Source organism: Saccopteryx leptura, chromosome 6 (assembly GCF_036850995.1).
Source record: "Saccopteryx leptura isolate mSacLep1 chromosome 6, mSacLep1_pri_phased_curated, whole genome shotgun sequence".
NCBI classification, from domain to species: Eukaryota; Metazoa; Chordata; class Mammalia; order Chiroptera; family Emballonuridae; genus Saccopteryx; species Saccopteryx leptura.
The window spans coordinates 193245839-193270609 of NC_089508.1; the positions used below are offsets into that span (position 1 = coordinate 193245839).

At 61.7% G+C, this 24771-nt stretch overlaps 1 protein-coding gene and 1 non-coding gene across 2 annotated transcripts in view; one reads left to right on the forward strand and one right to left on the reverse strand.

The window, feature by feature from the left end:
* Positions 1-24771, reverse strand: part of SDK1 (sidekick cell adhesion molecule 1) — a 787316-nt gene that overhangs the window by 93353 nt on the left and 669192 nt on the right. Inside the window, exons 22-25 of the mRNA XM_066342466.1 lie at positions 21995-22116; positions 7577-7686; positions 5064-5214; positions 4218-4455 (exon numbers count right to left, since the gene is read on the reverse strand). Of these exons, the coding sequence (XP_066198563.1) occupies positions 4218-4455; positions 5064-5214; positions 7577-7686; positions 21995-22116 (621 nt within the window). The remainder of the gene's footprint in view (positions 1-4217; positions 4456-5063; positions 5215-7576; positions 7687-21994; positions 22117-24771) is intronic.
* TRNAF-GAA (transfer RNA phenylalanine (anticodon GAA)) lies at positions 5365-5440 on the forward strand. The gene has a single exon. It is a non-coding gene; the product is annotated as a tRNA-Phe (tRNA).

The window sequence follows — 24771 nt, forward strand, 5'->3', positions numbered from 1 at the left end:
GAAGCTGGAGGACGCACAGATGCGCCTCAGTCCTGGGTCTCTAACGGGGAAGGCCCGCAGGAAGCTGGAGGACACGCAGATGCGGCCTCAGTCCTGGGTCTCTAACGGGGAAGGCTCGCAGGAAGCTGGAGGACGTGCAGATGCACCTCAGTCCTGGGTCTCTAACGGGGAAGGCTCGCAGGAAGCTGGAGGACGTGCAGATGCACCTCAGTCCTGGGTCTCTAACGGGGAAGGCTCGCAGGAAGCTGGAGGACGCACAGATGCGCCTCAGTCCTGGGTCTCTAACGGGGAAGGCTCGCAGGAAGCTGGAGGACATGCAGATGCACCTCAGTCCTGGGTCTCTAACGGGGATGCGCCTCAGTCCAGGGTCTCTAACGGGGAAGGCTCGCAGGAAGCTGGAGGACGCCTCAGTCCTGGGTCTCTAACGGGGAAGGCTCACAGGAAGCTGGAGGACGTGCAGATGCGCCTCAGTCCTGGGTCTCTAACGGGGAAGGCTCGCAGGAAGCTGGAGGACGCCTCAGTCCTGGGTCTCTAACGGGGAAGGCTCGCAGGAAGCTGGAGGACGCGCAGATGCACCTCAGTCCTGGGTCTCTAACGGGGAAGGCTCGCAGGAAGCTGGAGGACGTGCAGATGCGCCTCAGTCCTGGGTCTCTAACGGGGAAGGCTCGCAGGAAGCTGGAGGACGCGCAGATGCGCCTCAGTCCTGGGTCTCTAACGGGGAAGGCTCGCAGGAAGCTGGAGGACGCACAGATGCGCCTCAGTCCTGGATCTCTAACGGGGAAGGCTCGCAGGAAGCTGGAGGACGCGCAGATGCGCCTCAGTCCTGGGTCTCTAACGGGGAAGGCTCGCAGGAAGCTGGAGGACGTGCAGATGCGCCTCAGTCCTGGGTCTCTAACGGGGAAGGCTCGCAGGAAGCTGGAGGACGTGCAGATGCGCCTCAGTCCTGGGTCTCTAACGGGGAAGGCTCACAGGAAGCTGGAGGACGTGCAGATGCGCCTCAGTCCTGGGTCTCTAACGGGGAAGGCTCACAGGAAGCTGGAGGACGCCTCAGTCCTGGGTCTCTAACGGGGAAGGCTCGCAGGAAGCTGGAGGACGCGCAGATGCGCCTCAGTCCTGGGTCTCTAACGGGGAAGGCTCACAGGAAGCTGGAGGACGCGCAGATGCGCCTCAGTCCTGGGTCTCTAACAGGGAAGGCTCGCAGGAAGCTGGAGGACGCCTCAGTCCTGGGTCTCTAACGGGGAAGGCTCACAGGAAGCTGGAGGACGCGCAGATGCGCCTCAGTCCTGGGTCTCTAACGGGGAAGGCTCACAGGAAGCTGGAGGACGCGCAGATGCGCCTCAGTCCTGGGTCTCTAACGGGGAAGGCTCACAGGAAGCTGGAGGACGCGCAGATGCGCCTCAGTCCTGGGTCTCTAACGGGGAAGGCTCACAGGAAGCTGGAGGACGCGCAGATGCACCTCAGTCCTGGGTCTCTAACGTGAAAGGCTCACAGGAAGCTGGAGGACGCGCAGATGCGCCTCAGTCCTGGGTCTCTAACGGGGAAGGCTCACAGGAAGCTGGAGGACGTGCAGATGCGCCTCAGTCCTGGGTCTCTAACGTGGAAGGCTCGCAGGAAGCTGGAGGACGCGCAGATGCGCCTCAGTCCTGGGTCTCTAACGTGGAAGGCTCACAGGAAGCTGGAGGACGTGCAGATGCGCCTCAGTCCTGGGTCTCTAACGGGGAAGGCTCGCAGGAAGCTGGAGGACGTGCAGATGCGCCTCAGTCCTGGGTCTCTAACGGGGAAGGCCCGCAGGAAGCTGGAGGACGTGCAGATGCGCCTCAGTCCTGGGTCTCTAACGGGGAAGGCTCACAGGAAGCTGGAGGACTCGCAGATGCGCCTCAGTCCTGGGTCTCTAACGGGGAAGGCTCGCAGGAAGCTGGAGGACGCGCAGATGCGCCTCAGTCCTGGGTCTCTAACGTGGAAGGCTCACAGGAAGCTGGAGGACGCGCAGATGCGCCTCAGTCCTGGGTCTCTAACGGGGAAGGCTCGCAGGAAGCTGGAGGACGCGCAGATGCGCCTCAGTCCTGGGTCTCTAACGGGGAAGGCTCACAGGAAGCTGGAGGACGTGCAGATGCGCCTCAGTCCTGGGTCTCTAACGGGGAAGGCTCGCAGGAAGCTGGAGGACGCACAGATGCGCCTCAGTCCTGGATCTCTAACGGGGAAGGCTCGCAGGAAGCTGGAGGACGCGCAGATGCGCCTCAGTCCTGGGTCTCTAACGGGGATGTGCCTCAGTCCTGGGTCTCTAACGGGGAAGGCTCACAGGAAGCTGGAGGACGTGCAGATGCGCCTCAGTCCTGGGTCTCTAACGGGGAAGGCTCGCAGGAAGCTGGAGGACGCACAGATGCGCCTCAGTCCTGGGTCTCTAACGGGGAAGGCTCGCAGGAAGCTGGAGGACGCGCAGATGCGGCCCCGGGTCCCCTGGCAAACCCCTCGCTGCCGACGGGTCCTCCTGGAAGCATGAAGCCGTCGGGACGGCCGGTCCTCAGAGGCTCTCGTCCGTCTGTCTGTCCGTCCATCTGTCCATCCGTCCGAGGGTCCCAGCACTCACGAACAGCGTTCTGCACCTGCCGGTCGCTCTGTTTCTCAGGAGCTTGTCCCTCTGCCCCCTCCCCCCCACCCCCTCCCCCACCAGAGAAGAAAATACGGGAGAAACCAAGTCACGCACCAGCCAAGAGCCTTTGCCTTTGGAGGAAACACCAGCTTGGACCGTGTGGCTAAAGTGGACCAAGGTCCGGGTCAGTCTACCCCATCACCTACATGCGCACCCTGGTAACGGCCAGGCCGGGGTCAGACCCGTCCGGTGTCACACGGGTGGGAACTGGGGGAACGAGGCACAAAGGACGAGAAGAGAGAAGCCTTTGTCGCGTGCTTCCCGGACCGAGTCACATCCTGGATGGTGAGTCCCGGATCGCACTCCGGCGGGGGGGGGAGGGGGGCGGGGGGGCAAGGGGGGGACATGGCGCCTGTTACACAGCTCTTCCTTCCCGTCTCCACGCACCTGTTTTCACCACCGAGGGGAAAACGTTCCCTCGCTCAGAAAGTAGCGTCAGTCCAGCCAACACAGAACTCATCACTGGTTTCAAATCAGTGCCCTGGGGCTCCGAGGAGTTCTACCTGGATCCTCGCTGAGGGTGACCTAACTCCGGGGTCAGGACCACTGTCAACACAGACGCTGGTGGGACGGGCCCGTGAGCGGCCACCAGGGAGATGCAGGGGGGGGGGGTTGAGCTCCGTCTCCAGGGGGAGGGGGGATGCCACAGGGGCCGAGTCTGCGGGGCGGGGGGGACGAGCTCCGTCTCGGGGGGGGGATGCCACAGGGGCCGAGTCTGCAGGCGGGGGGGATGCCACAGGGGCCGAGTCTGCGGGGCGGGGGGGGACGAGCTCCGTCTGGGGGGGATGCCACAGGGGCTGAGTCCGCAGGGCGGGGGGGACGAGCTCCATCTGGGGGGGATGCCACAGGGGCTGAGTCTGCAGGGCGGGGGGGGACGAGCTCCATCTGGGGGGGATGCCACAGGGGCTGAGTCTGCAGGGCGGGGGGGACGAGCTCCATCTGGGGGGGGATGCCACAGGGGCTGAGTCTGCGGGGCGGGGGGGGGGGATGCCACAGGGGCTGAGTCTGCAGGGCGGGGGGGACGAGCTCCGTCTGGGGGGGATGCCACAGGGGCTGAGTCTGCAGGGCGGGGGGGACGAGCTCCATCTGGGGGGGGGAATGCCACAGGGGCTGAGTCTGCAGGGCGGGGGGGATGAGCTCCGTCTGGGGGGGGATGCCACAGGGGCTGAGTCTGCAGGGCGGGGGGGATGAGCTCCGTCTGGGGGGGGATGCCACAGGGGCTGAGTCTGCAGGGCGGGGGGGGAATGCCACAGGGGCTGAGTCTGCAGGGCGGGGGGGACGAGCTCCGTCTGGGGGGAATGCCACAGGGGCTGAGTCTGCAGGGCGGGGGGGACGAGCTCCGTCTGGGGGGAATGCCACAGGGTCTGAGTCTGCAGGGCGGGGGGGACGAGCTCCGTCTGGGGGGGATGCCACGGGGGCTGAGTCTGCAGGGCGGGGGGGAATGAGCTCCGTCTGGGGGGGGGAATGCCACAGGGGCTGAGTCTGCAGGGCGGGGGGGATGAGCTCCGTCTGGGGGGGGATGCTACAGGGGCTGAGTCTGCAGGGCGGGGGGGGGAGCCCCACTCACCTGACTCCCGCGTGCGCCCCCGCACCACGGCGCTCCAGGGCCCGGCCCCGATGGCGTTGAAGGCCTGCATCTGCAGCTCGTACTCGGCCCACTCCTCCAGCTCCTCGATGCTGCACTCCCGCTCCAGCCGGTCGCTGATGACCAGGGCCAGGGCCGGGGCCGGCAGGTCTGGGCGCCAGTACCTGACCCTGTAGCCCACTGACTCGGGGTTCCCGTTGTACTGGGAGTCGGGCAGGGGCTGGCGGGGAGGGGGGGGAGGGAGAGAGCCCGCGTGAGCCGACATCTCGGGACCGGCCCCGGCCGAGCGAGCACAGAGCGGTCACCGAGCAGGGGGCCTGTCATAGAAGGCCAGTGCGATGGCCAATATGTTCTGAGAGAGCAGACTCTTAGAAACGGCATTTTCCCTGGAACTTGTCTTCTGTTAATTAAATGAAATCCCATCAGTAAATCGGGCTGGACTGTCATTTCTTTTAATAACGTTTTGGCCTCATCTTGCAGGAAAATGTCCTGATTAAATAGCAAGCCGGCCCTCGTACAAACACTGAGTTCCGTGTTGACCTGGATTACGGATTTCCGGGTCCAGCTGGAGGCCCCATGGCCCCCGCCCCAGAAGACGGACGGGTCTCGGACCCACGGGGCCCCCGCCGAGCGCTACTGATTAACGAGGGCGCCTGGGCTGGCCCGAGGGCCAGCGCCAACGGTACAACGTGATACTTTTTGGCTTAATGACGAGATGAGCCTTGACTGGGGGACGGAGGCGGGGCTGGGCAGTGACCCCCGCTGGGCTCTCCTGCGCCCCTGGGAAGTCCGGACGTCGCCCGCAGCCCCGCTCGCCTCCCAACTCACCACCCAGCGCAGCCGCAGGCTGGTCTCACTGGCGGTGCGGACGGTGACGCTGGCCGGGGCCACGTCGGGGGGCGCCTGCAGCGTCTGGATGACCCGGGAGGACTGGCTGAAAGGGCTGGCCCCGACCACGTTCACCTGCTTCATCCGAAACCTGCAGGGACAACGGACCATGAGCGTCGCTCTGCGGCGGACGGTGAGGTGGGAGACGGATCAACACAGGGACAAGGAAACCTCAGCCCCGTGTCCTGGAGGCCGGGCTCAGGGGCACCCTCTTTCTACCTGGGCTCATTGAAAAATGCAGGCCCTGGCCGGTTGGCTCAGTGGTAGAGTGTTGGCCTGAAGTGTGGAAGTCCCAGGTTCGATTCCCGGCCAGGGCACACAGGAGAAGCGCCCATCTGCTTCTCCACCCCTCCCCCTCTCCTTCCTCTCTGTCTCTCTCTTCCCCTCCCACAGCCAAGGCTCCATTGGAGCAGGGATGGCCCGGGTGCTGGGGATGGCTCCTTGGCCTCTGCCCCAGGCGCTGGAGTGGCTCTGGTCGCAACAGAGCAACGCCCCGGAGGGGCAGAGCATCGCTCCCTGGTGGGCAAAGCTTCGCCCCCTGATGGGCGTGCCGGGTGGATCCCGGTCGGGCGCATGTGGGAGTCTGTCTGACTGCCTCCCCGTTTCCAACTTCAGAAAAATACAAAAAAATAAATAAAATGAAATAAAAACAAGCTATGTATATGGCCCTTTCCCTGAAAAGACCACAAGGCAGGTGTGGTGAATCTACTGCGAATCAATGATTCCAAATCCCCACACAACACATAACTGGGCAGGCAGTGTGACCAGGGCTCTGTCATCAGCTGCAGTCGGCTGGTTCAGGCGGAAGGTCGTATCAGGGGGTCAGAGTTCAAGTGGCTCCTGAACGGAGCTGGAGCCTCGGAACGTCACACCAAATGACAGCTTTGAAAGCCCAGTGTCCCTCTGAGGATTGAGGGCACCTGTGCACCCCCCCCCATTCCCTGTCCATTTGGGGGACGGGCGATGGCCCCCCAGAATCCACACCGTGGGGTTCTAACCCCGTCGGTGACGAACCCTTGGCCGACCAGACCCGTCTCCGTTTCCTGGTCCAGGCGGTGAGGGTGGGGGCAGGTTTCTTGGAAACCCTCTGCTCATGCGTTCAGCTCCACCTCTGCCGTGCTCACACCTACAGTGACCTGACCTGAACTCACCTACGAGAGAAACAGCTGAAGCACACGCGTACTCATGACAGGGGCTTCCTCCGTTCGCCTGAGCTGAAGACAGGGACCCTGGTCTATAAGAGCCGGTTCCGTTCTCGGAGCTAATGACAGAGCGGGCCCTAGTTTCACCCGGTCTCACGGCCCGGCCGCCCGCTTCACACGACACGCTTTCTCTAAAAGTGGGTGTCTGGTGCCTCCATTCGCCTGCCCCCATCACCGGAAACCCGGCCTCCCCCACGAGGGGTTTGTTTCCACCCTCACTTCACAGAGACGGCATTTCCCCTCCGACCCCCTGAACTGGTCATTCGTGGTCTCCCGTCCCCTGGTCTGAGGAAAGGCACCCGCCCGGGCAGGACGGTGTGACGCCGTCAGCCTGCACATCTGGGGGTGACTGGAAACGCCTCGCCTTCGATGATCTGACGGGAAGTTACGGCGTCACAAACGGCCCCCGGTCACGCTGCCCGTGTTCAGGCCAAGGATTTACTGTCTGAACAACAGGTTTCAGGATCGGGAAGCGAAAGGCCAAACGGCATGTTCGGGTTTGGTCAGTGAGCGGGGCAGCCCCCGGGCCAGAGCCGGGGAGTGGAGGGCTGTCACCGGGCCGTCCGCTCCGTCTACACAGGGCGTGGGGTTCTGTAAGGAAGAGCAGCAGGTCTGGCTGCCTGTCGGGGGGCTGTTCCTACAGGGCGTCTTGCCAGCTGGAGTGGACAGAAGGAAAACGCTGCTGACTCCACATCGGGGGCACAGCTCCCGTGAAACAAGACTCCAATATGCATCTTTTTTTTTTTTTTTGGATTTTTTTCTGAAGTTAGAAGCAGGGAGGCAGACAGACAGACTCCTGCATGCGCCCGACCGGGATCCACCCGGCACGCCCACCAGGGGGTGATGCTCTGCCCATCTGGGGTGTCGTTCTGTTGCAACCAGAGCCACTCTAGCGCCTGAGGCAGAGGCCACAGAGCCATCCTCAGTGCCCAGGCCATCTTTGCTTCAATGGAGCCTCGGCTGCGGGAGGGGAAGAGAGAGACAGAGAGGAAGGAGAGGGGGAAGGGTGGAGAAGCAGATGGGCGCCTCTCCTGTGTGCCCTGGCCGGGAATCGAACCCGGGACTCCTGCACGCCAGGCCGACGCTCTACCACTGAGCCAACTAGCCAGGGTCTCCAACGTGCATCTTGCTCCTACAGGCTCAGTTTTTGTTACTGCCCCTTGGAAACATCTCACACACACACACACACACACACACACACACACACACTCACACACACGCCGCTGGGCTGGCGGGCCCGTGCCCTCTCACCTGTAATGCGTGTACGGCGTGAGGTTGGGGATCTCCAGCGTCTGGGCCTCGGGCTCATTCTCCTCCTCGTACAGTGTGACCCAGTCCTCCTCGTCACCGATGGCCCCCACCTGCGGAGAGGGAAACCCTGGATCCAGCTGGACGGGCACACGGCCGAGGCTTTGGGGTAGGTGGGCCGGGCAGAGCCCCCGGCGGCCCCCACACGTGGTACGCACGCACCCCCCACTGTGCCATGGAGACGCGGGCTCTCGCTGACCTGACTCGGTTGGGCCCTTGAGAAGGAAGCCTCCGGGCATGAACCAGGGCCGGGAGAAGACCTCTCCTCAGCCTGTCCTTCCTCCTGATGGGCAGGGAGGACTCGAAGACAGGCCCAGAGAGGGAAGACATGGCCAGGATCCCACGTGGCCCCCAGGGGCCACAGGTCCTCACTTAGGGTCCAGAGCCGTTTTCCACCACTGGTTGACCAGGGGGCTCTCTGTCCTGTTCACATCCTCCCCTCTCTGCCCCAAACACACACCAAAGACGCCATCGCCGGCTGTGGCCTGGGAGGTGCTCACAGGGCAGAGGACATGCAATGTCCCTGGGAACCCAGACCCGGGCCCAGGCCCTTTCGGATGTGAACGCTGCCTCTGGGTGGAGCTGACCCAGGCTTCACACACAGGCCTGGGGGTCTCCTGGGTCTCCAGGGGTGCTTTCCTGTGGCTCCGACCCTCCACGGCTCTCATGACTTCCTGTTGCTGCCTGAGACAGCTTCCAGCCCGGTCCACACCAGTCTGACTACAAGATGCACCTGGCCCTGCCAGAGCCACGGGCCGTCCCAGCAGGAGAGCGGCGTGTGTGTGTGTGTGTGTGTGTGTGTGTGTGTGTGTGTCCAACTGCAACCTCAGGCCAGCCAGGACCGCCCTGCACGTGTCTGTGTCCCTGTCCCAGGCGGAGAGCGGCGGGTGTGTGTGTGTGTGTGTGTGTGTGTGTGTCCAACCGCAACCTCAGGCCAGCCAGGACTGCCCTGCATGTGTCTGTGTCCCTGTCCCAGCAGGAGAGCGGCGGGTGTGTGTGTGTGTGTGTGTGTGTGTGTGTGTGTGTGTGTGTGTGTCCAACCGCAACCTCAGGCCAGCCAGGACCGCCTGCACGTGTCTGTGTCCCTGTCCCAGGCACAGTCTGGATCTGGGCAGGTGGTGTGGCTCTGGGGACCAGCGGACACACGCAGAGGGCGGGCTGTGAGCGCGGCGTGTCGGGCCAGCGCGCTGTGTCTAGGTGGGTCCGTCCGGGGCCCTGGGCCTTTAACACACCGTGAGTGACTTAAATGACAGCACAGGAAGTGTGCTCATTAAGTCTGCAGAGGAGGCCAGCTGGCAGGTGGCCAGGTCATCGGAGGATGGCGCAGGGATGCGAGACGACCTTGGTGACATGGAGAAAGGGTCCAGAGGGCGAGGAGGGGACGGAGCCGACGCGGTGCTGGCCCGCGTGCTCCCGGCAGAGAAATGGACGCCGACCCAGAACTCGGTCCGTTCGGAATGGAACGGGAAAGCGGTCCAGCCACACAGAAGTCCGGTGAGAACCGAGCAACGGGGCACTCCCAGACCCCCCCCCCAGAAGGGAGCCCCGGCTCTCTGACAGACAGGCGCGGCACGCTCCCAGCGGCCCTGCGCACAGCCGCCGAGGGTGGACACGGGCCTGCCCTGCGCGCAGCCGCCGAGGGTGGACACGGGCCTGCCCTGCGCGCAGCCGCCGAGGGTGGACACGGGCCTGCCCTGCGCACAGCCGCCGAGGGTGGACACGGGCCTGCCCTGCGCGCAGCCGCCGAGGGTGGACACGGGCCTGCCCGGGTCCACCATGCCCCCCCGCCCCCTGCTCCGCAGAGCATCACTCGGACGTGAAAGGAACAGAGGCTGACGCGGCCACCGTGTGTGAACCTCGGAGACAGGAGAGGAGCCGGACCCCAACGCCACACGATGTCTGATCCTCTCCAGAAGAATGGCCGGGACCCGTGGGCCCGCAGAAAGAGAACGTGGACAGGTGTGGCCAGCACTGGGGAAGGGGGCACAGGGGCAGCAACGTCCCCGGTCTGGGGTGTGGCCAGCGCTGGGGAAGGGGCCCAGGGGCAGCAGCGTCACCGGTCTGGGGTTCCCCTCGGGAGGGAGGGGACGTTTCGGAACCTGATGGAGGTGGTGGTTCACCAACAGGGGGATGACGACCCCCTCCCTCCGGGCCAGCACGGTGCCTGCCCTGGAGTCTCTGGGAGGGAGGGCTCTCCTGGGGCTCCAGGCCCTGCAGACGGCCGTTCTCAGACAGGTGGGCCCTCAACTGCCTTCCCGGAGGTGACGGCTGGTCGGCCAAGACCAGGCCCCCACAGCAGGGCCTTGTCGCTGCAGCAGGGACCTCGGGTCCCAAAGCCTTAAGAACCGTTGTGGGCACCAGTCCGCCCACTGTCCCCGAGGGCCCAGCCTCCAGGGCGGGCACTGCTTTCTCTGCCTCACCTCCAGGTCACACCCCGTGAGTGACCACTTCTGTCCCACGTGCACCCCCGAGGCCGCTGCAGGGTCCCACTCCTCCCCACGCCCCCAGCAGCTCCCCCCCCCCCCGGGGGCCAGCCCAAACTTCCGGCCCCGCCTGCTGGTCCAGCACACGAACGAACACACAAGTGGACAGTGCAGGACTTCCGAATCGGTCCGGAAAACGGGTTGTCTTACACGGCGCTCCAAAAGCAAATTAATATGGCAAACATCGTTTTACTCACAGACCTCCAGGGGAAGCCTTACATCCCTATCACAAAGGGCTTCCATTCTGACCTAAAGAGACCAGGGTTCTTTCTAGGGAGGGACAGGACTCCTTTCTTTCCTGCTGGGCCCCTCTGGCTCTAGAGAGACTTCAAGACCATCGCGAGAGAGTGTTCTAGAAGGTACCGGCTGTTTGCTCACGGTGCTCTGGACACAGACGGCTGCAGAACTCTTTCAAGATAAAACAAACCAGAGCTCTGTGAGGAAGCTGGATTCTGATGGTTGTTTTTTTTTTTCCCTTCTTCTTTTTCTCTGAAGCGAACAAACAGCTCTTTACCACGCTTGCGACCCACATGGCGGTGCCTCCCACCACGTCCGACAGCATCCCGTCTGGAGCCACCAGGAGATGCCGCCGGGCCCACGATACTGCACGGAGGGTCTGCGGCTGCTCTGCCTCCCCGTCCCGGCTGGGCCCCTCTGCGCCCGTGCACTCACCCGATACCTGGGGGTCCCCCACCCAACACCCGGTCCCACCAGACCTCGAGCTGTCTGGCTGGGGAGAGCGTCTGCGGTCAGCGGGCCTCATAGTGGACGGCGGGACCTCTAACACCCAGGCCCGAGGCTAGGGTGACCGCCTGGAGCTGAGCACCCCCGAGGCCAGGAGATCAATGGCTTCCCAGGGAACAACCACCGACCTTCCTGAAAGGTAACAGCAAACGGAGAAGTAGGGGCTGCAGGTGGGGAGGGCGCGAGCCCTGGACCCCAGACGGACGGACGGGAGGGAGGAGGAGGCGCGGTCCTGCCCCCTGGAGCCCAGGAGGGAGGGAGGGCGCGAGCCCTGGACCCCAGACGGATGGACGGGAGGGAGGAGGAGGCGCGGTCCTGCCCCCTGGAGCCCAGGAGGGAGGGAGGGCGCGAGCCCTGGACCCCAGACGGATGGACGGGAGGGAGGAGGAGGCGCGGTCCTGCCCCCTGGAGCCCAGGAGGGAGGGACAGGGCTCTGGGAGAAGCCGCTCCTGGGCGGCTGGCCACACCGGCATGCCCTCTCGGCTGGAACTCTGGTGTCAGCAGGAAAGCCGGCCGTCAGTGGTGCACAGAGCGGGTGTGTCGCCCCCGGTGTGCGCGGTGTCCCTGGCCGTGCCGGGTGGGGTGACGACTTGAGGGAAAGGGGTGGAGGGCCGTGGCGGGGAGGAGTCTGAGATCGCTGGAGGAGGGACACAGACAGCAGGACACACACCACCGCGGAGCGGCCACGACAGACCTGGGAGAGACTCCGTTCTGGGGTCTTGGCCGTGCCCTCGGGCCCACGGGGGGCCACTGGCCTGTCCAGTCCTCTTCTAGGGTGGGGGAAGCCGCAACTCACCAGCCTGGAGCCCACCCCCCACCCCGCCTCAGTGGGCTCTCCCGCTCTGACCGCTGTCCCCCTGCCCTCGTCACCCAGGGCCGCGTGCCAGACAGCTGGGGACAGACCTGGGCCCCAGAGCCCGCTGGAACGATCCAGGCAGCCGGTCCTGAGTCTGCTCACCCTGCCTCACCTGTCGCCTCCCACGGAGCCACAGGGAAGGTTTTGGTCCACGCCCCCTCCCCCCCCCACAGCCCGGCAACTTCCCCGCGTGGCCCTTGTGGTGGGTGCTGTGTGCGCCCTTCTCGTGGGAACCGTGGGTCGTGCGTTTCTGGTGAGTCATCTCTCATCTGTTGGCCTCACCATATCTAAACAAAAATAAAACTCACGTTTTAAAAACAAGAGCTGCCATGTCATCTCCCAACTCTAAGCCTTTCTCGTTCCTCTTGGAATGTCTTCTTCTCCATCAAAACACTGTTCGCCCTTCAAAGCCCAACGGAAACCTCACCTCCTGCGGGGAGCCTTCCCTGATCACCCTCGTCTCAGCAACATGCTTTATAACAACTCCCACGAGGCCCGCTGGTACCCATCACTAGATTACATCTCCATCGTCCCTCTCGTATCCTCCCCCAAATCGTGAGTTTCCAGACGTAGGGACAAGTGTTTCATCCTGACAGTCTTGTAATAGAGCCCAATGCCTGAAACCTATCAAACGGTAGGCACTTGCCCTAGCCGGTTGGCTCAGCGGTAGAGCGTCGGCCTAGCGTGCAGAGGACCCGGGTTCAATTCCTGGCCAGGGCACACAGGAGAAGCGCCCATTTGCTTCTCCACCCCTCCGCCACGCTTTCCTCTCTGTCTCTCTCTTCCCCTCCCGCAGCCGAGGCTCCATTGGAGCAAAGATGGCCCGGGCACTGGGGATGGCTCCTTGGCCTCTGCCCCAGGCGCTAGAGTGGCTCTGGTCGCGGCAGAGCGACGCCCCGGAGGGGCAGAGCATCGCCCCCTGGTGGGCAGAGCGTCGCCCCTGGTGGGCGTGCTGGGTGGATCCCAGTTGGGCGCATGCGGGAGTCTGTCTGACTGTCTCTCCCTGTTTCCAGCTTCAGAAAAATGAAAAAACAAACAAACAAAAAACGGTAGGCACTTAACACACGATTGCCGGATGAATGGATGACTGAGTGAAACGAGACTAAGCCCTAAGGACCGGAAGAATGAGACACCCAAATCCCTAGCTGGTTGGCTCAGTGGTAGAGCGTCGGCCTGGCGTGCAGGAGTCCCGAGTTTGATTCCGGGCCAGGGCACACAGAAGCACCCATCATCTGCTTCTCCACCCCTCCCCCTCTCCTTCCTCTCTGTTTCTCTCTTTTCCTCCGGCAGCCGAGGCTCCATTGGAGCAAAGTTGGCCCGGGCGCTGGGGATGGCTCCCGTAGCAACAGAGCGACGCCCCAGATGGGCAGAGCATCGCCCCCTGGTGAGCATGCCGGGTGGATCCCGGTCGGGCACATGCGGGAATCTGTCTGTCTGCCTCCCTGTTTCTCATCTCAAAAAAATCCAAAAAAAAATAAAAAAGAAAAGAATGAGACACCCAGGCAGACCCCAAAGTCCACTGAGAGAAGCAGGAAGAAGGAGCCGACTGGCCGTCCCAGGAGGAATGGGAAACGGACTCCCGCAGAACTGAGTCTGGCTGGACAGCTGCGCTCCGTGTCTGCGCTCCGTGTCTGCACTCCGTGTCTGCGCTCCGTGTCTGCGCTGACCTCCGTTTCTCGAGAACAGCCTCTGCGGTGGAACGCTTCCCTCCGTCCTCCTCGAGTGGTCGCGTAGGCGGCGTGCGGCTTCTCCCTCTCGGCTTCTCCCTCTCCTGTGGCATTTTTTAAAAAGTCCCATAATAGGACCTAAAAGGGTCTGATAGAGCGGCGTGCAGAAAGGCCACTTGAAACCATTCGTCTGTGCCAGCTGCCCGCGCGAGCTGAGGGCCGGGAGAGCGAGAGGCATTGTGAGGGGCTATTACGGACCGTCGGGCACACAATACACTCTGTGAAATATCTGACACGTGTGTTCCCTGTCGCCCGTCGCCACGGCGCTGAACGGGCACCGGAGGCATTGTCCCGAGCAGAGCGGCGGCCGGTCTCAGCAGAACTCATCCTGTCATTATCGGAGGAGCCATCACAGCTGCTGACGGCCCTCCTCCCGGTTGGAGACGGACGATTCAGAAATGATAACCCTCTTTTTCTCGTTATGAAAACAAAACAAAACAGGAATTCAACTCCAGCGGGGTTTATTGTGACAAGCCCGAAGGTCCAGCCACCATGAGGGAAGGAGGAGGGATCGTTAGTGGTTAGAAATGACAACTCCTGATCTCCAAATGGTGACATAAAACCTCCCGGCCCGTGAGGCTGCAGGAGACAGAGCGCGATGCATGCAGGTTTTCTCCCCGTCAGCGCCGACGGGCAGCCGGCTGGACCGGGCAGTGAACCAAGGATGGAGACTTGACCGGGAACAGGGACCAGGGAGGCCGGGGTTGACACTTTCCGAGCTGTGGGGTTTTTGGTTCCATCTGAACGCATTCTCAGGGCCAGCAGCCTGACACGCCCCCCGCGGACACTCGGGGAGCCCCCATGGAGCTGCAGGAGCGTGGGGCACACCCCGTCTCCCTGGGGGCTGGCCTTCTGACCACAGACACCTTCTGGCCCGTGCTGGGCTCCGGCAGGGCCTGCTTGAGGCCCCAGGTATGGCCCAGGGGCCACACAGCCTGGCTCCGTACACAGGAGCGGAGGAGTGAGCCAGTCCAGCTGCAGGGGCATCACCACTGGCTTCCTGGCAACGCTCTGGGCTTTCCAAGCCGGGGCAGCTTAGGCAGGAGGGCAAACCCCGAGCTGTAAGGGCTTCCACTTGTGACGAGGGACAGCAGACACCCTCATCTGTCAAGGTGGCTGTTTCCCCGGGACTTGGTGGAGAGGCCTGGCCCAGCGCAGCGCATCTGGGAGACGGAGGGCAGAGTGGAGGACAGGCCCCCGGGTGAGCCCCTAAGCAGACGGACAGGAAACCCGGCCCGGCCTCCCACCTGTCCGCGGGACGTGCTCGTGGGAGACGGACGTTCCTCTGCAGCCCCGGCTTCTCCGAGGCGGAACGTGTCACCGCGGTGGTGACGCGGCTCGCAGCCCGAGCGCCGCCCGCCCCCGCACTACTCCGCAGCTGCCGAGGGACCCGCGCCCGGCGGACTCCTGCTTGCTTTTATGAGCCCATCACAGGCTCTAAAACAGTTCCTTTTAAGCAAATAGCTCCTATTACGCACAGATAAGTACTAAGTGGGCTTTTTCAACATTTCCACTTTTGGAATGGAAACAGTTTTGTCGGCGCCTGAAGTGTTAGCACTGGCGTCTCCATCAGAGAAACCGGCTCGGCGCTGTGCTGGGGGGACCAGACGCGGTGCCGGGGGGAACCGGACGCGGTGCGGGGAGGGGGGGACACAGACGGACCAGACGCGGTGCCGGGAGGAACCGGACGCGGTGCCGGGGGGGGGGGGGGGGGTGACGGACCAGACGCAGTGCTGGGGGGAACAGATGCAGCGCTGGGGGGACCGGACGCGGTGCCGGGGGGGGGGGACCAGACGCGGTGGGGGGGGGGACCAGATGCAGTGCCGGGGGGGGGGACCAGACGCGGTGCCGGGGGGGGGGGGGGGACCGGACGCGGTGCCGGGGGGGGGGGGACGGGGACCAGACGCGGTGCCGGGGGGAACCGGACGCGGTGCCGGGGGGGGGGGGGACCGGACGCGGTGCCGGGGGGAACCGGACGCGGTGCCGGGGGGGGGGGGACCGGACGCGGTGCCGGGGGGGGGGGGACCGGACGCGGTGCCGGGGGGACCAGACGCGGTGCCGGGGGGACCGGACGCGGTGCCGGCTATCAGAACAGCACGAACGGCTGCAAACGAACATCGGGGCTGGCAGGGGACCCGCGGAGGCAGGAAGGTGAGGACACACTGGCATCCCCCCTTTGCTGGAGCTCCGTGAAGGTGTGGGGAGAGACGCTCTGCTCGCGCTACGCTCAAAGGCTACTCACTAGGCAGAGCGCTACTGACTCTGAAACACCGAGAAAAGCTGCTTTGCAAACCTGAAGCCCCATCAGCGTGTGACGGGCCAGTCAGCGGGCACGCTGCTGATCAGACCCCCGCGTGTCCACTCTCTGAGGAGAACTCCCAGCCACACAGCCACACACTTGGGAGTGGTCGGGACGGAAAGGACATTTTTGCAAAGAGGATGCCACTGAGAGAAGTGGGTCACAGGGAAGGAGAGCGGACAGGAAGCTACCCCAGAGCGCTGGGAGGGGCTGCAAGGTGCATGGTGGCTCTCTGGTGGCTCTCTGCATGGTCACGTGCAGCAGGGAGCCCAGAGATGGGGCTCTGATGTCCCGGTCGTGGAGCCTGCAGACACCGAGCAGATTCTGTCCTTCCCACCTCAGCGTCCTAACAGCGTGCACCCTGAGCAAACCTCTATGAAGTCACCTCCCTGCTCTTAAGTGGGGACTTCTCACTGGACCGGGCGGCCCTGAGCCTCCCTCTCCCTGCATTCCAGCCCGTGGCGGGCACGGGGTGGGGAGGGTAGCCACTTCCTGGATACAGACGGGGCGAGAGAACGCTGGGGAGGGGGTGTCTCCCTACAGTGAGGGAGTCTCGTGGGCTAAAATCCATGCAAAGAGAAGCACCATATCTCCCCACGTATGTGATGCTCCTGTGTATAAGACGCACCTTCATTTTGGGGCCCGAAATTTGAAACAAAAATGTATTACATAAAATTTATTTAAAATTTTTAAAATTTTTCTGAAGTGAGAAGCAGTGAGGCAGACAGACAGACTCCCGTATGCGTCTGACAGGGATCCACCCAGCATGCCCACCAGGGGGCGATGCTCTGCCCATCTGGGGCGTCGCTCTGTTGCAATCAGAGCCACTCTAGCACCTGAGGCAGAGGTCATGGAGCCGTCCTCAGCACCCGGGGCCAACTTTGCTCCAATGGAGCCTTGGCTGTGGGAGGGGAGGAGAGAGACAGAGAGGAAGGAGAGGGGGAAGGGGTGGAGAAGCAGATGGGCGCTTCTCCTGTGTGCCCTGACCAGGAACTGAACCTGGGTCTTCCACATGCCGGGCCGATGCTCTACCACTGAGCCAACCAGCAAGGGACACATAAAGTTATTGAAAAGTTTTATTCATCATAAAATTCATACAACTCCTCATCACTGCCAAAACTCCCATCCATTAGCTTGTCCTCATCTGTGTCTCTTGACGAATCACTGCCTTCAACAAGGAGCTCAAAAACAAGCACGAAAAAGTGGGAAATGCAAGTAAAAAAATCGACAGCCACTGTATAAGATGCACCCAGTTCTCAGACCCCAATATATTTTTTAAATGGTGCATCTTATACATGGGGAAATACGGTAGGCGTGGAATGTTCCAGAAGGCTCCATCTATACTGGTTACCAGCTCAAGGGCTCCACTGGGCTGAGTTTAGGGAAGGTGGAGCCTGCCTGGACCAGAGAAGCTACCGAGATATTCTTGGAGAAGGAACTGGGTGCACTAAGTGAGGCTCCCATGCAGGAGGTCAGAACATAGGAGCGTGAGTGCATGTGTGTGTGTTGGCATGTCTGTACATGTGTGTGCACATGTGTGTGCATGTGTGTGTGTTGGTGGGTGGGGGGCTTTGAGAAGACCTTACCAGATATTAAAGCACATTTTAAAGCCTCTGTAATTAAACAACGTGCAATTAGCGCGTGGAGAGCCAGACTAAGAGAACAGCACGCAGAGTTCAGAAACAGACCCAAGTGCACGTGGAAATTTAATATCAGAAATCAGGAGGAGGCAGAACAGCAGCTTTTTAAATAAAGGGCTTTGGGATAATAACACAGCTATTTGCAAAATGATTAAAAGGGAGTCACACCTCACTCCATACAGGAGGGCAGATTCCAAATGAACGAAGAGCTAAATGCACAATGAACACATACAAGTGTTAGTAGAAAGCTGGGTGAATTCCTTCGCAGCCCGAGGGCGGGGAGGAAACCTCTCTATTTACAGCTCAAAACCGAAAGGCCTGTCAGAGAAGATGGATAAAGGAGACCTCAATTGTTCTTCGATACAGTGTATCACACAATCACATGTTGCCAAGGAGAATGTCAAATGTTGCTGCCTGGAGCAGAAACAACGGGTAAAGTCTAGAAAACTTATGGTGTCATTCATCGATCTCACTCTCCCACTCCCAGGAATGTATCCCAGAGATCCAGTGGCAAAAAGATACACAAACATTATGCAAAAGGCTGAAGACGACCTTTAGGCAGAATAATCCCCCCCCACACACCAAAGATGGCCACACACGCATCCCCGGGACCTGTGAGGGTGGCACTGTGGGTCCAGGGACTCTGTGGCTTTGGTTCTGAGCCTGGAGACCGTAGGTGATCCTGGATCATCCGGTGGGTCCGATCCAGTCACAGGAGTCCTTCAAAGTGGCAGGGGGGAGGAGTGGGTCAGAGAGATGAGGGGCGGGGGGGAAGAGTGGAAGCTGGTCGAGGTGAGGGGTCGACCGGACACTGCTGGCTGGCTCTGAAGGTCAGGGGAGGGAACAGGAGCCAAGGAGGGCTGTGGTCACTGGGAGACGGGAGGGTGACAGCCAGCACGGTAGCACCGCCACCAGGAAGTGCGTTCTGACAACAGCCTGATGAGCAGGGACGGGGACCTTCCTCCAGAGCCTCCAGGCGGGAAGGCGGCTCTGCTGACCCCTTCGCTTTAGCCTTGGGAGTCCAAGTCGGACGTCCGGCAGGAAGAGCTACCAGATGATACGTGTGTGTTGTCTCTGCCGCAAGGGTTGTGGCCATTTGTTTCAGCAGCAAGAGAAAAGTAACGCACACCCCGAAGTCGGTCAGCAGAGGACCAGCTCCACGCACAATCTGCTGCGCCCACGGGGGGGGGGGGGGGCGTGCACCTGTGCAAAGGACGAGGGGGGGGGGGTGTGCACAGAGTGAGAGCCAGGCTGTGTGGTCGCTGAGGGAGGCAAGGCGCCCCAAGCCGGGTAAGGGAGGGGTGCAGACACGTGCACCCTTGCTCGTGTGACGACGAGAAAACAGAGCGCACCCCAACACCCAGAGGGCGCTTGGGGGACAGAGGCCGCGGGGGACAGGAAGAACGGGGTACAGGTGGATACACCTGTTTTACGGTTGTGACTTGGAGATCATGCAAGTGAGTACCAGGATCAAAAATAAATTACATTGAAAATGTTTTAACAATTTGTTAAACGGTACAATGGTTTTTTTTAAAGAAAGCATCCACTAAAGCTCAAAGCCAATAGAACACAACAAAACAAAACCCCTAAAATGAATAAATCTCATTTTGTATCAACCGGTGACGTGACCGCAGAGTGAGAGGAATCACAGGACTTTCGGATTCAGTGGTTTTGCCGGCACAGCCGTGGTGGAATGTAGTCTAAGGACAAATACTTAAATTGCATTCGGTAGTCTTATTGTTAGGCGCACGACTGAAATTACAGTTTTGAAACTCTTTATACAATAGGAGAATAAAGAGAATAAGTAATTATGTTAATATTTCTAAAAGCCATTTAGTGTTAAGGGAAAAGGTATTTAAAAGCAAACTCAAAGTAAAGTAATCTTAAATTTGAGTTGGAAAAAATCAGTTATGAGGTCATGATGCTTCAAAAAAAATAAAAATGTGCGTTTCCCCTCTCTGTCCACTGGAAAGGTCTAGAAAAAGCACGGACCAGCCAGGGGCAATGACACCCCTCCCCTCAACCCACAGCGCCCTGACTGTGCTCTTTAAATCCCCGCTCACACTACGGGGAACCAAGGCCCTGAGCAGGAGAGGCTCGATCTGAACTTGGGGCAGGAAGGCGCTGGATGATGCTAGGACGTCCATGGTATCAGACAGCAGGGAGAGGCCCCGGCCGGGTGGCTCAGTTGGTTAGAGCATCGTCCCGACACACCAAGGTTGCAGGTTCGACTCCCGGTGAGGGTATGTACAAAAAACAAGCAATGAATGCATAAATAAGTGGAACCACAAATCGATCTCTCTCTCTCTCTCTTTTCCCCTTCCACTCTCTCTCTAAAAAAATCAATTAAAAGAAGAAGAAAACAAGGAGATCATTGAACATTAGGAAGTGCATGTCCAAAGGTTAGAACATCAAGGGTGTCCTCTGACCAAGAAGGGGACCATTGTAGTTTCAAAAAGAATAATGAGAGGCCCTGGCCAGTTGGCTCAGGGGTAGAACGTCGGCCTGGTGTGTGGAAGTCCTGGGTTCGATTCCCGGCCAGGGCACACAGGAGAAGCGCCCATCTGCTTCTCCACCCTTCCCCCTCTACTTTTTCTCTATCTCTCTCTTCCCCTCCCGCAGCCGAGGCTCCACTGGAGCAAAGTTGGCCCAGCGCTGAGGATGGCTCTGTGGCCTCTGCCTCAGGTGCTAGAATGGCTCTGATTGTGGCAGAGCGGTGCCCTGGATGGGCAGAGCATCACCCCCTGGTGGGCATGCCGGGTGGATCCTGGTTGGGCGCTCGAGGGAGTCTGTCTGACTGCCTCCCCGTATCCAACTTCAGAAAAATACAAAAAAAAAACCCAAAAACAAACAAAAAGAATAATGACAGCCACGATTGAAACCCACTGAGTATGTATTAAAAATCTCTGCTTTCACACTGATCCTTTTGAAAAGAGATAGGGCACAAAGAGAAGAGAAAGCCCCGTGAAGTGGAGCCGGGTTCCTTATGCTGCAACGGGGTTAAAGGCAAAGGGCCCGCGTGTCATGTTCCGTCCCCTCCCCCCACCCCCCCTCCTGTCTGTGTCACGGGGCCGCCTGAGGAGCGGGTGCTCCTTTTCAGAGTTCTGGCTGCTGACCCAGGAGAGACGAATGGCCAGTCGCCATTCTCAGGACCCTAATAACGTGCTGGACTCAGGCCCTTAGCTGCCAAGCTGAGGGGGAAGCGACAAGGTGACCCGATTCCCCGGGATGGGGCGGTGTGAGGGGCGCCACCACCCGCAACGGGCGGGTGCTTGGTGACAAGGGCGCCGGCAGCCGCCCACGCGGAGACGACAGAACCGCAGCTGCGGAGGGAGCGCGCCCCGTGGGCGCTGGGGAGCGTTGCGCTGGTCTCCCGGCAACGTTCCCTTCGGTGTGTTCCGACCGGGGTTGACCGTGGGAAGCAAACAGGACCGCGGACTGTGCTTCCTTCTCCACGTCGCCGCCACCCTCTCGTGGCTCTGGTTTTCCTTCACTGGGATTGATCCCCTGAGTGGGACGTGGACTGGGGCGGGGGAGGGGGCACGCTGTCCTCCCCGAGGTGGGTCCTAGTTCCAGCCCCACTGACGGACGGGTCCCCTCTCCTTGGTCTGCACTGTGGGAGTCCCACCTAGGTTTCCAGGGATGGCTGCTGAATGAGGCTTTTGAACACGTGTATGGACTTGCTCCCTGATTCACGGCCACGTCCAAGAGCACCGTGGAACTGCAGGGTCCCAGCATGGTCATGAAAGCCACGCGGTGTCCCCGCGGGCGAGAACTCTTCCGAGACCGCACACCTTCCCCTAACTCCGTTCTTTCCTCCTGCTGTTAGCATCACGCGGGGTGGCCCGAGTCACCCCGTCTCTGGCTCTGGGGCGCGCCACAGCTCTGGGTCCGAGCCCGGGGACCCGCCCCCCTCCCCCGCCCCCGGACTGTGTGGAGGTCCAGGCTCTCCCCAGACCCGTTTCCTCCTCCCCTCTCCGTCCAGCCTGCGGGCCAACCCGCTGGCCCTCGGGAGGACCGTGCACACGCCTGTCCCCGCAACTTGGCGCTCTTCCACCCCCGAGAGGAACCTCTCCTGTGCAGCAGAAACGGGGTCGGGTTTTGTTTACGGCTTTACGCCCCACGACTAGACCAGCGCCTGGGAATAAACCTGCTCTGTAAATACAGCCGAGCGAGTGCACACTCCGTCATTCCTTCATTCATGTGTGTGACGGACCAGGGTACCGGACGACCCACCCTGTCAGGATGCTGGGTGGCTCACTGCGACCAGAGCTAAAACAACCCACCAGCGACGCTCTCCAATTCTGGAAACCCCTTGTGAGCCGCAATGTGAACTGGAACCCCGATCACCACCCCTCGTATCGTCCAGGGAGACCCCAGTCTGACCTCTCTGTCCCCTTGTCTGTCCACATCCCGTCCCAGCCCCCCGCCCCCCAGGTGTCGGGGGCCTCTGACGCCCCTGCAAACATGGCCGCCCCACACCCCACCCCGCGTGTCAGCCCCACCCCGCTGCTGACCAGTCACCGCGAAGGCCTCGAGCAGACACATCTGGGGGCCAGCGCCCCTCCTGGGAAACGCCAGCCCCCCACCCACAGCGAGACGCACGGCATACCTGCCCCTCCACGATCCACCGGCAGACGGACGTCTTCCCGTCGTAGCCCGGACGGAACTGCAGGGTGGCCGAGCGAGGGCTGATGTTGGAGATGACCAGGTTGGACGGGGCGCCCGGAAGTTCTGGGGGTGAAGGAGAGGCGGAGATTCAGACCCCGTCCCCGGTTCAGAAACGCGCCAAACACGCTTCCCAAGTGCCTTCGCGCCGGAGAGAGGGCTTGTGTCCAGAACCGTGAGAGGGACGGGCACAGCTCCCCTGGGAACACGACCCCAGCGGGAGTCACGCTGGAACAGGGTCACCGTGAAGCCCCCCCCCGCCCCGGGCTGCGGGAAGTGGCATCGGGAGACGTTAAGGTGGCTTCTTGGATGACAAACGCCGATGGGGGAGTCATCCCGGCACGGAGCGGGCTCTTGTGGAGAGGAGAGAGGGTGAGTGACGGGCCCCTCCAACCACACGGACAGTTTGAGGGCCCATCCTCCTGGGACGAGAACCGGGAGGCCTTGGAGAGCAGAGTGGGGGAGGGGGTGGAGGCGGGCACCCCCCTGCACCTCCAGGCTGGGTGACACGGGCAGGCGGGCAGGTCCTGAGCCTCAGGCTTCCTGGGTCTGGTTTCCAAGACGACCGAATACAGTGAAAAGCGCAGAACCCTTCCCACCCCACCCGTGTGCAGTTGCCCTGGCAACTGAATAAAGGAAGGTGTGCTCTGAACAGCTCCCGTCCTGGGGGGTGGGGGGCGCTGCCTGTGACTTCAGCCTGCCTGTGGCATAGAGCCCCCTCTGACAGGCCCCAGCCCCCACGCCTGTCCCTCTCGGAAGTGAAGCACGTGCGTGCACAGTTCACACTCGCGTTAGCGTGCGATGCGAACACTCTGGAGGGAGGGACGGGGCGAAGGGGACAGTGAGAAGGCTCTCGGGGATGGCTAACTCGCCATGGCTGGGGGTAGAAGCCAGGCCTCCCCGGGGGCGAGAACCAGGCTGGCTGGCGGTCAGCTCAGCGTGGCCACAGGCAGGGCCCCGGGGGCTCACGGGCCTGTCCTCGTCTCGTGTGATGACTCTGAGGCAGAAAGGACGAGTGACTCTTTTCTTTATATTTCTGAGCCCCCTGGACTCTTACCGCGGCCCTCCTCCCGCTGACCCAGGGATGTAAACTTCAATCCTCGCAAAGAGAGTGCAGCCCCCAAAGTGACCGTTGTTGTGACCTTTGTGCTGGCCAACACGGAGACCCCGGGAAGTCTCTGGTCAGCTCCAGCTACAGGCGGCCGGCCTGCAAACCAAGCGTCCACCCGGGTTGTCGGAGGCCACTCGGCACAGCCGGGCCCCCGGGTCCCCTGCCCTTCCCGTCCTGCGACACCAGGACACCACCTCGGGTCCCAGCAACGTGGGGACAGAGGCCCAGGGTCAGCCAGCCTGCTCCCTGCCCCGGCTGGACAGTGTCCAGAGCATCCTGGGGCCCCTGCGCACTCAGTCGCTGTGTGGACGCCGTCGCCGACAAATTTAACAGCAGGCCACCATCATCGTCACCACTGGTTACTAAGAATTAACAGTATTTTCAGCGTGGGCTTTGGGAGCAGGCTCTGTACCTGGAACAAGACGAATCTTTCTCTAAGCCAGAGACGCCGTTCTTAAAAGACTATGTTAAAAAAAAAAAAAACCCCAAAAAACTGTCAGTGCCTTTAAAGCGATACCGGGTTGCCTCACGGGGTCCCGCCGTGCCCGGCAGCAGGGGAGAGACCTTGTCGCACAGGCAGACGCCCTGGGCTCGCCCGGCCCTGGGAGGGACACTCAGGGTGAGCCTGGCCACCGGTTTCCGCGGGAGCCCCGTGACTCTGGCGTGCGTGACGGTCGGTGCTGGAACTGCGCTGTCGCAGTGTGACTGCCCATCGGGGGAGGGCGGGCTGGCTCTGGCATACTGCTGGTAGGGTGGTCCAGTGGCTTCTAGAAAGTTCCCTAGGAGGTCACGCCATCTGGAGGAGAGGAGGCAGCCTCCCCTCCTCCTGACCACCACCAAGTGTGACGTGTTGGCATCACAGGGAGCAGTGCCGGGGGACGGGGGACACGGGGTGGGGGGGACGTTTACTCTGGGAGGTGGGTCCCCACTCACTGCAGGTGTTTTATTTCCTCAGATCACCCTTCCTAGATAATAGGTTAGGAAGCCTGGGCCGGACGTGGGGCTACCGCACGGGATCAGCGCCGGGTTTGAAGGGACCTTTGGGCCCCGATGACTGGGGGCCCCGTGCTTCTCTCTGAGACAGACGGGCATCGTTTACACGGCGAGAGCTCCAGCTCTGGTCACAGAACGGAACCGGGAGCCTCACTCTATTTTCTCGCTCGCTCGCTCATGACTTCCTGGGAGAGGCACTTGCCTTGTCAAGAGAAACTTTAAGAACCGGAGAGGGCAGGTTGAGCAGTGCTCTCCCAACGGCAAGCGGGGGGGGGGGGGTGCCCGCCTCTGAGACAGGATGTGCGTTCCCTCAGGACCCGAGAGCGGCTGTCACCACGCCACCACGAGTGCCGGGCAGCGGCCGGCTGGGACCCACACGCTCCTCCCCTTCCTGACCCCTCTCTCCCTGTCTCTTCACTTTGCCTCCCCACCTTCTGCTGCCGTCTCTCTGACGGCAAACCCGGGTTTTCACTGTTTTGTTGAACGAATCAAGTTCTCTGCCTCCCGCGGTGTAGGCAAGAGGGGTTCTCCGGAAAACAGGCTCGCAGGCGAGCGGGTCGTGAATGTGGGGAGTCCCGCCCCCAAAATCTTCCCTCTGTTCTCCCCCCCTCCCTCCA